General features: G+C 42.3%; 1 protein-coding gene across 2 annotated transcripts in view; it reads left to right on the top strand.

Annotated features, from left to right (window-relative positions):
* The window catches only part of SCP2 (sterol carrier protein 2), a 51915-nt gene that overhangs the window by 27785 nt on the left and 10500 nt on the right, over nucleotides 1-13630 (top strand). Inside the window, exons 11-13 of one of the 2 annotated variants that reach the window (XM_054037255.1) lie at nucleotides 277-384; nucleotides 8869-9022; nucleotides 12323-12413. In XM_054037255.1, coding sequence (XP_053893230.1) covers nucleotides 277-384; nucleotides 8869-9022; nucleotides 12323-12413 — 353 coding nt within the window. Of the gene's footprint in view, nucleotides 1-276; nucleotides 385-8868; nucleotides 9023-12319; nucleotides 12414-13630 lie in introns of both variants that reach the window. The other variant, XM_054037254.1, reaches the window with a different exon arrangement.

The raw sequence follows: 13630 nt of genomic DNA, 5'->3' as shown, positions 1-13630 counted from the left end.
TTTCCTGTGAAAAACATAACCGTATTTGCAATGACTAACTGCTCCTTTTCAGGTACATTTGGTCTTTTCATTATAATTTTACCAATTATTAATCTAATTATTGTATAAACTGAAAAGCTTATATAGTGTACTAAAATATATATTTAGTGGGCAATGGAAGCAAATGACTCAAAACATATGCAATAATATCCAGAAGTAACAGGTTTAAAAATGTACCATAAGGTGACTTTTTTTTTTTTTACAGCTATTTTCCCCTTTTCAATTACTATTTTATAGGAAGAGCTGGGGAGCTGATTGATAGAGGAGACAATACTTATGGTGGAAAATGGGTGGTAAACCCCAGTGGTGGTTTGATTTCTAAAGGACACCCATTGGGTGCCACAGGTAAGGCAAATATAGAATTTGTATTTCTAATGATTTTGAGGTCTGCATGTGGAAACTGACAGTCTCTCCATCAGGTTCTGAAGGTATCCGTGATTATGAATGGTGAAATAATTGTGCAAAGGAGTGCTGGGGTCTGAGAATATAATGTGTCTGTCTAATGACTTCCAATATGTAAGAAGTTATCTTGCTATTGGTGGTTTTTTTCACTTACAAAGGTCAAAATACTCTCTTGACTTTATGCAGTTTACTCTTAATGTTTGCCACCTTTGAGCTATGAATATGAATTTTGTATTTGTCATATACATTTCATTAGTTAACTAAATGAATAGTTCAAATAATAGAGGGTGATATGTGACATAACTTTTGCTTAAATTAAAAGTGATTTTTTTAAAAGGTGTGGGCTAGAATTTGTTTTTCTTAATTTAAAATAAAATCCATTTTCACTTGACTTAAAATGTCTAAGAAGCTAGATGTACAGAGGTATTTTGCACAGACCTAATTAATCTGTCCGGAGAGAGCAAACATGTTCAAGAGAAAGTTCATATTGTTGACAAAGCATACGGAGTTAAGATATAATTTTTTTTCTTTCGAGACTTGAGTACTTACTACTTTTTCTTTAAGTTTCAATAGACTATACTAAGAATACATTTTTGTACTTTGCAGAGAGTACTTGATTATACAGTTTACACTGAGATATAAACATATATTTTTCTGTTTTAGAGACTACTCCAATCAAAATCAAGCTATTATTTTTAAAATGTTGTAGTTTTATTTTATATACAAAGTCTGTCTCCAGCTGCCTATTCAGAGAAAGGGATTCAAAGTAGTTGAGGTGAATATTATCTTCTGCATTATATAATGTGTCCGCTGAAGACTTTTATGTTTATGCAGTAATTTAAATCTCAACCTTCAACCAACTTTCTCATGCATTCCTTTGAAACTTCCAGTTTTGTACTTCAGCAGTCTTTCTCAGAAGCTAAATACCTGTGGTTTTAGAAGTGCCATTTTAGCAAGACATATCCCAATTTCTTTTTTCAATAATAATTTTAGTTTAAGACCATCTGTAATTTCTCTCTGGATTGCCACAATTTAATGGGCTTCATTAGATGTTTTCCATATGTATACAGGAAAGTCTACTGCATATAACATAATAAAATGTGATTATAGCGTACCCATGTGTTTACCATAATATACGTTTATTCATAAATGCTGCAACACTTCTTTGAAGAGCTATTCAGTTATAATCTAAATGTAAGATGCTTAAAATGTAAATCTTAAACCAGTTTCTGTGGTGTTATATGATGAAGGGTCAGGCTGGCATTGAACTTTGTACTTAGCTTTTTACTGACTGTGAACTTTGTAAACTTCATTTTTCTTTTGACCTGCATATATTTGGATCTATTTGGGACAATCCTTACCTTAAACACCAGCTAATACTTCATGGAGTACTTGAAGTATTGTTTCAATTCAATTGAAAAAGAATTATGATTTTTATAAGCAAGTCATCCACCACCACTGTTAAAAGTGGAGAACCCATCAGATTTTTGATAGAGCCTTGAAATCCTATATAGGTAATTTTGCTTCTCACTGAGCCAGTTGGTCATTTCTGGAAAAAACTCTAAAGGCTTTTTAGAAATTACGTGTGTATTCTCTGCTGATTTGCTATTTAATATAGTATGTTTTAACTTTCAGCAATATTGTTAACTCAGAACTTTTCTAATATTGATTTTGGATGTGCCAACTTAGATGATTAGGTGTTATGTTTTTCTTCGAGCGATGATCCCTATGTGGATTCCAAACATGGGTATGCATACGCCGGAGTCAGAACGGTTCATGGTAGTATCCGTTGACCTGCACGTGCGTCGTGCATTGACCGCGTGGCATGTCTGAGGCTTTAAGAGGCTACGGAGGTTGACGCTGCTCCAGTTTCTCCTTACCGCTGGATGGGCAGAGTCAGAACCCCTGTTCCTCGGTGCTCTTAGCTTACCAAGAGAGATGTTCTTTGATCGTTGTCTGTAGATAGTTTTTACTAGTTGTATATGGTTGTCCATTTGTTAGCTAGGTTTTCTTTGTTGGATTCCTCCCCAGCCCAGGGACTATGCCCCGGCAAGCCAGTTTTAAATACTGTGCTTCATGCCCACGGTCCTTCTCTGTGAGTGACGAGCACCAACATTGTCTGTATTCTTTGGGCGAAGCTCACGTTGCCGCCCGCTGCTTCATCTGCCACTCTTTCCCGGATTGGCCTCAAGAGGCCAGAGAACTTTGCCTTTGCAAGTTCTGTATGGAGGAGGTAATGTGACCATGTGCACAACCGGATCCAGGACCAACAGATCCATCAGAGTGGTGCTTCGTACAGGTGGTGAGCTCCTCCCTGGGCCTTTCCCAGCCGGCACCAGAGGCACTACCGCTACTGCCGAAGACCCACCATGCTCATAAGAGGCACAGCTATGGACATAAGGGCAGCTCCCCGACGGGGACTGTCTCTAAACACATCATTGCTTCCCTGAGCTGTGCCAGGTCAGGTGAGAAGTCACACATCAACTCGGATGCTCCAGTGACAAAAAATCCCACTCAGAGCATAAGTCCAAGCACCGCGCTCCATCGGCCCTGCAACTGGCTGCAGTGATTGGCCTGCTGCCGTCACCTCCGGCTCCGTCCACTCCACTGGGATGTCTGGACTTGCATGCCCAGTCTTACATACACCGGGGCGCTTGTCCCCTCTCATGCCAACGGCTGAACTGATGTTTCCATATGCCGGCTCCCGTCCACTCTCAGGCATATTGTTGCTCCCAGAATACCAGCTCCCATGGATGAGCCCCTTCTCCTTCAGCATCCTGCTCTGCTCTGCCTCTCTCTGCTGGGCCCTTCCACAGAGGAACCTCTTTTGCTCTTGGACCATCCGGCTTCATCTCATCCCACACTGACGGTTCCGACAACTCTGCCTCTACTGGACCTGTCTTTGGCCTCGGAGTGGTCCTCCAAGCCGGATTCTGCCTTCTTGCCCGCCCAGTCATATAGCCTGGACCCCTGGCGTCACCCATATCAACCAATGTATGCCCCACTGGTCAACCCATGGTTCCATTACTTGCAAGCACTGCTGATGCCAGGCAACCCGTATTCCTGACCCTACTGAGCTGCTTGGGACCCCGACAGCAATCGTGGGGGACAACCATGCCTGCATCACCGGCTGTCCCCTATGCACACCGTCCCTCCCTCTGTCTATGAGAAGCCCCAGGACTTTCCGGCACCGACAGCACCATTGGATCCTCTGGTCCCTATTTGTGTCTCTTCCTCCCCGGATGATGCCCTTATTCTGCTCGCTCTCTCTCCATTGACCACCTGCAACACCAGGATCTGCTACGGCCCTCAACCTGCCTGTAAATGATGTACAGGACCCCCAGAACCATTTTCTGCACATATTGCAACCCCCCCGGGCCTTCCCATACTATTCTGCCTATTCACAAGGCCGTTTTACAACTGGCTCAAACGGTCTGGCACACCCCAGCTTCTTGTGCCCCTGCTTCGAAGCGGGTGGAGTGTCTCTACTTCGTGCCCTCCAAAGGCACAGACTTTCTATGTAGTCACCCGCCATGAAATTCTCTTGTAGTCCATGCAGCGACTGAGCGTGCCTGGCAACAGCACTTTAAATCTAACACCCCTTTTCCCCCTGTGCCAATTGCAGTGCCAAGAAGCTGGACTTGTTGGCTGCAAGGTCAACTCCTCTGTGGGTCTACAATTCTGCATTGCCAGCTACCAGGCCATCCTGGAAAAGTAAGACTTCCTCTCATGCTCTAAACTGAGGGACCTTCAAGCCTTCCTCCATCCAGAGAAGCAGCAGGACTTCAACACCTTCTGGACGAAGGCAAGTTGGTCCCAACGTTCCTCCAGGGAGTGGTTGATGCTGCCGATACAGCATCCCGCTCTCTGGCCTCAGGGGTTGTCCTCCGCTGTGATTGCTGGCTATAATCCAGCAGGTTTCTGAAGGAGGTCCAGACTACACTTGAGGACCTCCCCTTTGACAATAACAAAATGTTTAGCGACAAAACCAGTGAGTCCCTGCACTCCCTTAAGGACCTTCGTGCCACCCTCCGGTCGCTGGGCATATACACCCTGGCCCCAACATGCAGGCAACAAAGGTTGTCCTTCAGCAGGGCCGTCCCTAGAAGGGTGCAGGGCCTGGGGTGGAAGTGACGAATCTGTCACTTCCAAGGGCTGACCCGTCATTTCCGGGACTGACTGTAGCGGGTAGGGGAGGCGGTACCTCACCAAACAGCCAGGCGTGGCCCCGCCCACACTACGCCTCTCCAGGGCCCCGCTCCGGCGGAGCCGCTGGGCTCCAGGGGGCTGGGGCCATGCTGCCCACCTTCCTGGGACTGGGTAGCCTGCGGTGGAGCTGTGCGCTCTCCCTCCTGGGGCTGGGGAGGCTGCCACCGCCACGCTCTCCCTCCCGGCATGCTGTCCCTCAGGTGGAAGGGGCGGGGTTGGGGGTTAACCTCCCCCAGCCAGTGGTTCACATGCCATCCATGTGAGCCGGCCAATCGCACTGGCCCGTGGGACCCGGAGCGGTCACCCCAATTCGTCGTACCCTGGGGATGGCTCTGTCCTTTAGATCCCGCCCTCATGCCACCTACCAGCCCTATCCTCAGTGTCCACTGGAAGTGTTTTAGCATCATCTGCTCACTACAGCCCTACTATTCCACTGCCACTGCTCCTGCCACTTCTGCCTTCCTGCAATGTTCCTCCAAGCAGCCCTTCCTGGAGACCCGCGAACCTCCCTCCACCCCTGCAGTCACCCCCCCAAATTGTTTTTGGGGGTCATCTTGCCCTTTTTGGTCACAACTGGGCGCGATTACCACCGATGGCTGAGTGGTGGACACTGGTCACCGGGGTACCTCATAGAATTCTCCTTCCTGCCCCATCACTCACTTCGGGGGGCCTCTCGGGGATCCTTCCCAATACCATCTTCTCTGAGAGGAAGCAGATGCCCTCTTTTGGAAGAGCACCATAGAATCTGTTCAACAGCACTACCATGGCCGTGGTTTCTACTCCCCTTACTGCCTTGTACTGAAGAAGGGGGCCTCCAGCCCATTTTGGATCTCCGGTTGTTGAACAAATTTATCCGCAGATTCCGTTTCTGGATAGTCACGCTCCCCCTCATCATCCCGTCCCTTCTCCCAGTGGCTTGTTTCACGGCTCTTGATACGAAGGACGCATATTTCCATATAGACATCCCCCCCGCTCATCGCAAATTCTTCCACTTCACAGTGGGGCATTCACACTACCAATTCCAGGTCCTTCTCTTTGGGATTGCACTGCCCCACTCGTCTTTACGAAGGTTTTCGCCATCGTGGCGGCCTACATGTGTCGCCTAGGTGACTCCACGTTTTCCTACCAGGACAATTGGCTCCTCGTGGCTCCATCGCAGGCCTGCCTCCTTATCACTGTCGGGACCCTTCATATCCTCCTAGACACCTTGGGGATTTGCATCAATGAGGAGAAATCGGTCCTTACCCCTACCTGCATGTTCATTTTCATAGGGGCTCGTCTGTACTCTATCGCGGCCCATATCTTTTTTCCCCTTGGACTGCTTCACCGCCCTCACTGCTCTCATCACACAGCTCCACCGTCGTCCATGCACACGAGTCCGTCAGTGCCCCCTCTCTCTTGGACCAAATGGCTGCTTGCATCTCTGTCACGCTGCATGCCTGCCTCCATATGCGTTGCCTCCAGCTGTGGCTCCACTGCATCTATGATCCTCAGTCAGACAGCCTAGGCAAACTGGTCTTGCTTCCTCCCTCTGTCCTTATCTCGCTCATGTGGTGGTGCAACCTGTCCACAGTCTTAGCCAGCATCCCTTTCATGCCCCCACAGCCCATACCACTCTCACCATGGATGCCTTGCTCGTTGGCCTGGGTGCTCATCTGGACGGCCAAGTGGCTCAGGGCCTCTGGTCCCCCAGGGAGGCGCAGATGCACATCAACATCCTGGAGCTCTATGCCATCTGCCTCACCTGCTGAGTTTTCCTGCCCTTCCTCTGCTCACGGCATGTTCAGCTGTTAAGAACAGCCATACTGGGTCAGCCATCTAGCCCAGTATCCTGTCTTCCGACAGTGCCATGTGTCCCAGAGGGAATGAGCAGAACGGGTAATCATCAAGTGGTCCATCCCCTGTCACCCATTTCCAGCTCTTGGCAAACAGAGAATAGGGACACTATCCCTGCCCATCCTGGTTAATAGCCATTGATGGACCCTATCCTCCATGAATTTATCTAGTTCTTTTTTGAACCCTGTTATAGTCTTGGCCTTCACAACATCCTCTGGCAAGGAGTTCCACAGGTTGACTGTGCATTGTGTGAAAAAATACTTTCTTTTCTTTGTTTTAAACCTACTGCCTATTATCCAGATCCAAATACATCATGGTCCTGTATGCCAGCATACTTTCCTGTATAACGTAAAAACAAAGCACTACTTGAGCAGTATGCTTTTTTTTTTTTTTAACTTTAAAAAAAATACAACCCCTAACTTGTTCAGGAGTCTTTGTGATCAGTTTTTTATTTCCGTAAGGAATACTTAACAAATGGTTTTGAATTCAGCTTGTTACTTCCAGCCTTTGAAGTATTTCATTATTACTATTATTTATTTATTTATTCCTACAGCAGACTTGAAAGAAGTACTTCTTTCCTCTAATTCCTAAAAGTGTCAAGAATGCTCTGCTAATGCAGTCTTTTGATAGACTTTTAGCAGAAGGATTTATAGTACTGCCATCAAGGTGTGAAAAATAGAACTACTTAAAAATTCTTTATATGGCTTTCAGAACTTAGTCTCTTTTTAAAGACTGAACACTGTCACGCAGCTGTTTTTGTAATAAAGCCTTCATTAAAGAATTGGAATTTTCTTGAAGGGACCCTCACGTTGGTAGGCCAGAATTTGACATTCTGAGTAATGACTTCATCTGGAAGGTATTACCATAAAATGGTTAAAGAATAAGTAAACTAATCTTCCATACAGTGGACATTTGAAGGGGATGAAAGTGAAAAATACATCACTTTGAGTCACAAACTCGTATGTTTATAGAGTATGCGTGCACAGATGTATATGCTATGTATTTTTCTTTTTCCTAAAACTGTGAAAATATTAGTTTTCTAAAACCAAAGATTGCTTAAGAGAGACAGCCTGAAGCCCAAAGTCAGGTATAAGAGTACTAAAATATGCCAGTATTGCAGCTTCAAAGTCAGGATAAAGCTAACTCTGTGGGGCGTTTATTTCACTGGAGAAATTGCACAATTTCTGTCCTATCTTTCAAGGAAGATGAAAGTACAGACAAATACAGTGATTGTGGGCTTTTTAAAATAAACTTAGGCAAATTAGTAAAAAAATTTAGGTACCCCAACGTATCAACAAATAGGGCTCAATCCAAGGCCCATTGAAATCAATGGAAGAATTCCCATTGATTTTAATGGACCTTCGATCCAAGGCCATATTCTGCTTCACTGTTTTACTTATATAGTTAGTTTTTTAATTGCTGAAAAGATCTTTACAAATTTCAATAGGGGAGGCAAAAACTATTAAATATTTTTAAAGGAATTAAAAAAAAAGTTCATGCCTATAGAACAATTGAAAGGGTGCTTTATCAAAAAAATTAAAGTTGACAATGTTCTTTAAGCTAAAGCTTTCCAGAAGCACCACTCTCTGAGTATTGGTCAATTTTTAGTCTTGCCCAGGTTCATAGTGTCCTTCTTGTTTGCTTGTTCTTTTTAAAACTACAGTCAGAATTATCAAATGGTAAGTTTTGTATTGTGGAGAAATAATTCTCTATTAAGTGTTATATCAATGATAAGAAATGTTTGTCTAAGCAATCTTATTACAGTATTACATTTTGACGTGTACTAAAACTTCATGAAACAAATATTTTCAAAATAGATTGAAACACTTTGTCATATTATCCCATATTTTAGCTATATAAGAGCTAAATAATATTATTACCTAAGTCATGGTCAGTATTGGATTTGACATAAAAGAAAACAGCATTTTTAAGATTGTTCATTTTAAAATCAGTATAACTTTCTAGCCCTAAGCACTCCTAGTTTTTGTATTCCTTTCAGTTGATGTATGCAGTGTAGTTGTAGCTGTGTCGGTCCCAGGATATTAATAATATCTTTTATGGACCAGCTTCTGTTGGTGAGAGAGACAAGCTTTCGAGCCACACAGACCTGAAAAAGAGCTCTGTGTGGCTCGAAAACTTCTCTCCAACAGAAGTTGGTCCAATAAAAGATATTACCATTTAAGCTTCTGTTTTAAAAAAAAAAAAGAAAAAGAGAAAAAAAAAAGAAAAAGGCTTTTTTTCTTAGGATTTTGGCAACTGGAGTTCTTTAAATTTCAGTTTGCTGAAGAGGTAGCATGATATGAAACATTATTGTATTTGTTGCTTGCTCTTGCAATAGTTGGAATGTTTTAAGATCTGTCTTCTCTGTGTTTGATTTTTTAGGTCTGGCTCAGTGTGCTGAACTCTGCTGGCAGCTAAGAGGGGAAGCTGGGAAAAGACAAGTTCCTGGTGCAAAGGTTGCTCTGCAACATAACATAGGTCTTGGTGGTGCTGTAGTTGTAACATTATACAGAATGGGTTTTCCTGAAGCTGTAAGGTGAGCTTTTATCTATTTGTATTTATATAAATGTCATCAGAGAAAAGGTAGCATTATTCTTTACTTTGGAAGACAGAGATTTTCTGTTTGAGTGCAGCATAAAGTAGGATGTAATGTTTAAATAGTGTGGTAGATCCAGTTTGGTAGTGCTGAAATGAAAATGTGCATATAATTGGCTTATTTTGCACATGCAATACAGTTTTCTCAGTACCCTACTAAATAGACTGCTTGGATTATATGTGTTCCCTCACAGCAGGGAAAAATGCAGTTCCTGAATGCACAACTCTTTCTCAATGCTTATGTGCAGCAATTATTCCTGCAGTCTATTTCAACTTTTATAGTGGTTTTGGTGTTGGTCATGATGGCTTCTCCCCCTCCCCCAATTGTGTTCTAATAAGTATCTGTCTCCATGTCCAAAATTCTAAATAAATTTAAGGAAAAGGGATATGAAAAACTAGCACTGATACTTTGATATGATTCTTGTAAAACTCCAGACATTTTAAGACTGCAATTAAATTGCCATAAAGCAGCATGAAAGCTACAACCTTCATACCTTTAGTACTTCAAAATGCTCCAGTTTGAATGCACAGGTCACTGACCGCTCCTAGATATTGTAGTCAGTAGTCATAGATTCCTTTATTTGTTTAGATGTACAAATAATAGTTATTTGGATAAGAAACACGAAATAAAACAGTAGCTTCATGCCTTTTCTGTTCAAGGGCAGTTATTTTTTGTAGTAGAAAAATCTTAGTTTCACAGAGAACATGTGAGTGGGATTTTGTTTTTTAAACTAGCAAACGCCTGATATTTTTCTTTGGGGTTCTTATTTAATGGAGTTTTGCCATTGTCTTCAGTGGGGCCAGGATTTCCAATCCTACTCGCAACAGAGATGCCTGTTTCAAAATCTGTGCAGTGTAAGGTTTGTTGCTACTTATTGGAAGTTTGTTTACTATTGGGAATGGTTTAATAATCCCTATCACAGATTTTGATAGTGATATGAATATTTGATGGCTTTGGTGATGACAACAGATGTGGAATATTTGCATAGGAATTGGGGTTGGTGTTTCTGCTTGTACAAATTTTTTTGCAATAATATTTGTTTAAAAAGAGTATTGTAGGCATAACCTCCCCCCCCCCCCCCAGTTTAGGAACAAGTGTATGTATACGTGTTCTTACAGCAGAATGATAATTGGGATTATAGGCATATGAGGGAGTTTCCATACAAAGAGAGATTATAGGATATAGAATTTCATAATTCAGACAGGCAAAAATAAGAGAAGATACGCTACAGATATATAAATGAATGAAAGGTATATGGAAGTCCATTTGAGTTTTCATATTTTTCTGGTCCCATAGTAAAAGGATAAGGGGGGTGGTAAACATTAAACAGGTATATTAATCTGAGGAACTCTGTCATGGGATTATCTAGGCCAAGAATTTGGTAAGATTAAAAATGGTAAATCTATATGAATAAAACTATCTTCTATAGTAGCTGTAAGGGTCATCAGGTTTTCATTGGTGAACTATCAGGCGTGGTCATAGAGAAATTCCCTTGTTGTATAATACGCATATTTAAGTGGCACTGTAGAAGTTTTATACCTTCCTGTGGCTCATCCAGTTTTGGTCAGGGTTGTAGAATGCCATACCATTGTAAATGCATAATTGGTCCATTTCTGTAAAGCAATTCCAATTGTTTTTATTTTCAAAACTTTATATTTGTTGTAGTTTTAAATTATTAATATGAACAGGGGTTGTACCAAAATATGCCAGTCCATAAAAATAAAAGGATTTGAGAACCATCGTGAATAGTTCAGTCTTTCCTTTATATAGCTTGTACCTTTAATTTTGAGACTCTGGGAATAGGTAATCAGCAGACAATGGTCTTCTGCTCAGGGTGTAGCTTCAAAAGACTGGATTTTTGCATAATCAGAGATGGGGAATTTGCGTTCAGGTTCCTATAGAGATTTCCCAGGCAAACTGCTTGACTGTTTGTCCCAAAGGTCCATTTTTGTCTGGCCCATTTTCAATGTAGCCCTTTGAAGTTCATAATCCTTTCCAGGTTTCACATCACCTCTACCCCCTAAAGAGGTTACATACAATCCTGGCCCACAATAATACTTAACCTTTGCATTTAATATAATGGACTCCAAAGATACTTAAACTTAATTCAGTTAGTTTTTTTCACGTATATTGCAGGAAATGGCCCTATCTGCCACAATTATTTGCTTTCTTGCGCCCCCCTTTTCTTTCGTCTTTCTAAATTGTAAGCTCTTTGGAGCAAGGACAGTCTTTGCATTGTCTCTACATTGCTAGCATATCCTGAGTTACTGACAATAGTGCTCTCCTTTGTGTGGGAGGAAAGGTTTTGCATACTCAGCTGATTGTGTTCCTCCTAAATAACTGCAATTAGAAATTATTACTACAACCCATTTATTTGACTTTTCTTTGACATAATTATCATCTTACAAAAATTTGGTTGGGGGAAACTGCTCGTGAGATTTTTTTTTTTCTTTTTCCTGAAGATAACTTTCAAAGTATAGAAATTAAAATCTAGACAGCTATCAATTGCTGCCTTCTTATTAATGTTGTTTTTCCAAAAGGCTTTGCCTGTAAAAGACCTCTAATAGAAGAATTGCACTAAACATATGTCAGATCTTGGCATTAAAAAAGTTAGGCTCCTCTGTTCACATCATTTAGCTATGCAATTGTAGTGTGATATGTTAACATTGGGTAACAAAGGGAAAGCTATTGCATTTCATGGTCATAAAGTTCTTAATATATTTTATTTCATACTGGTGCAATCTTGGTTTAAGTCATCAGAGCTAGATGTACTGTATTCAGTGGCTCCAGTAATTAAAAGTTACTCTGGGTATACATCCAGGTAAATGAGAGCAGAACTTGGTGCCTTTATATGTAGCTCTAAATGAGATGGATTTATACGTAATAGAGGGTTATTTGTTAGGTTCTTCACATGATTCTAAGGTCTTGTGTTTACTGCAGAGTTAACTTGCATTATAGCTTGAATCCCATCCCCCCCGCTTTCCCCCCCCCCCACCATTAACTTGAGTGTGATGGTGCTTTTAACTCTAGCTGGCTGGCCTGTCCGGGTATAGGCTACAGCTTGAGTTTGCATAACTCATCAGCTGCTAACATAATCACTCTGTGCAGTTTGAGCGTTACTTTGTAGTGTGGCTGCTCTCATTTGAGCCAGGCTAACTTGAATGTAGATAACTTGAGTTTACGTTGCAGTGACAGACAGCCTAAGTGATTTAAATGAGTGGTTTCCTTTCATTTCAGCAGCCAGCGCATCCAGGCTATTCCCACCAGAGCAACTGTTGATGGATTTAAGGCCCATCTTGTCTTCAAAGAGATTGAAAAGAAACTTGAAGAGGTAAATCCCTTTATTTCTTTTTTTTAAGTCTTTATAATGGGAGACTTAACTTTTTATTTGTTATGCTTTGGCTTCAGAGATAAGGTTCATCATCTAGCTTTAATTCACACCTCAAGTGCCTCACTGCATGCAAAGACTTGAAAAATGTATTTGTCCAGAGCGAGATCTGTTCAGTGTAAGGTGCATCAACTTTTGCAGAATCCATGCATGTTTTTAAAATGAAAGATGTGACCCCTTCTTAAGTCTACTAAGAGGATCACTATGTATGTTGAGGGAGAAAATTGGTTGTTGCTGTTGACAATTGGGTGTGAATGATTTGCCACTCCACACTTTGGAGCGGGAAGCACTGTGTAGGTGGTAACTGTGACAGATATTGCAATCCTATGCAGTATTTTAGGGGACCATTGTACTAAATTTATGGATGAATTATGTATGATTGTGTTCTGCTCTCTGGGGGTGGGTTATCTCAGTTCTTCCTGGAACTAAAAACTGTGGGAGGTAATAACCTGGGATATGTAAACAACTCCAAAGCACCACCTTCTGGGGCGTTTGCATATACTCGTTCAAACTGGGTTTTCCAGAGACTCTTTTGGTATAAAAAGCTGAACTGATACAGGTCCTTCTTACTGATCCAGCAAATGGACAGGACCTTCTCTCCAAGGGGGCACCAACCCTTGTGGAAAGGTTGGAAAGACTGTCTTATTAGGGCCCCACCAGACGGATGGGTGACTTCTGGTAAGGTTTTAGCATTTGTGTAGGAACTCTTATTGTGTTTTACATGGTTTTTTTTTAATGCTTTTTTGGTCCTATTGTTTGCTGAGAAAGATCTGTGTGGTCACTGGTAAAAACCCTGTCATTGTTTTCAGAGAGAAAGCACAGCCCAGGTGCTGGCCTTTAGACAGATGGCTTTTTGGGGATATTACAGTGTGACACGGGGCCGGGCAGCCTTAAACCCCCATGCATAAGAGAGTTCCTGCCCAGAGATAGGTGATGGCTAGAGATCTGAGAACTCACTGGGCAGTATTCCTGGAATGGACCACAGAGTGGGAATGCAGATGCACTTATCCCAAACTGACAATAACCACATGGATAAAGGGCTGTGTGTGCTGGGTGGGAAGCTCACCAATACTAATTTGGGTGGAGTGAGTGTGGGGAGCTTCTGCCACCTCTGCAGAGGATTTTGGGGCTGAGAGAGGCTGCTGTTACTATGCCTGCAA

This window comes from Malaclemys terrapin, chromosome 8 (assembly GCF_027887155.1).
Source record: "Malaclemys terrapin pileata isolate rMalTer1 chromosome 8, rMalTer1.hap1, whole genome shotgun sequence".
NCBI lineage: Eukaryota > Metazoa > Chordata > Testudines > Emydidae > Malaclemys > Malaclemys terrapin.
Note: the sequence above shows the minus strand (reverse complement) of the source record. Positions and strands in the feature narration are given on the sequence as shown.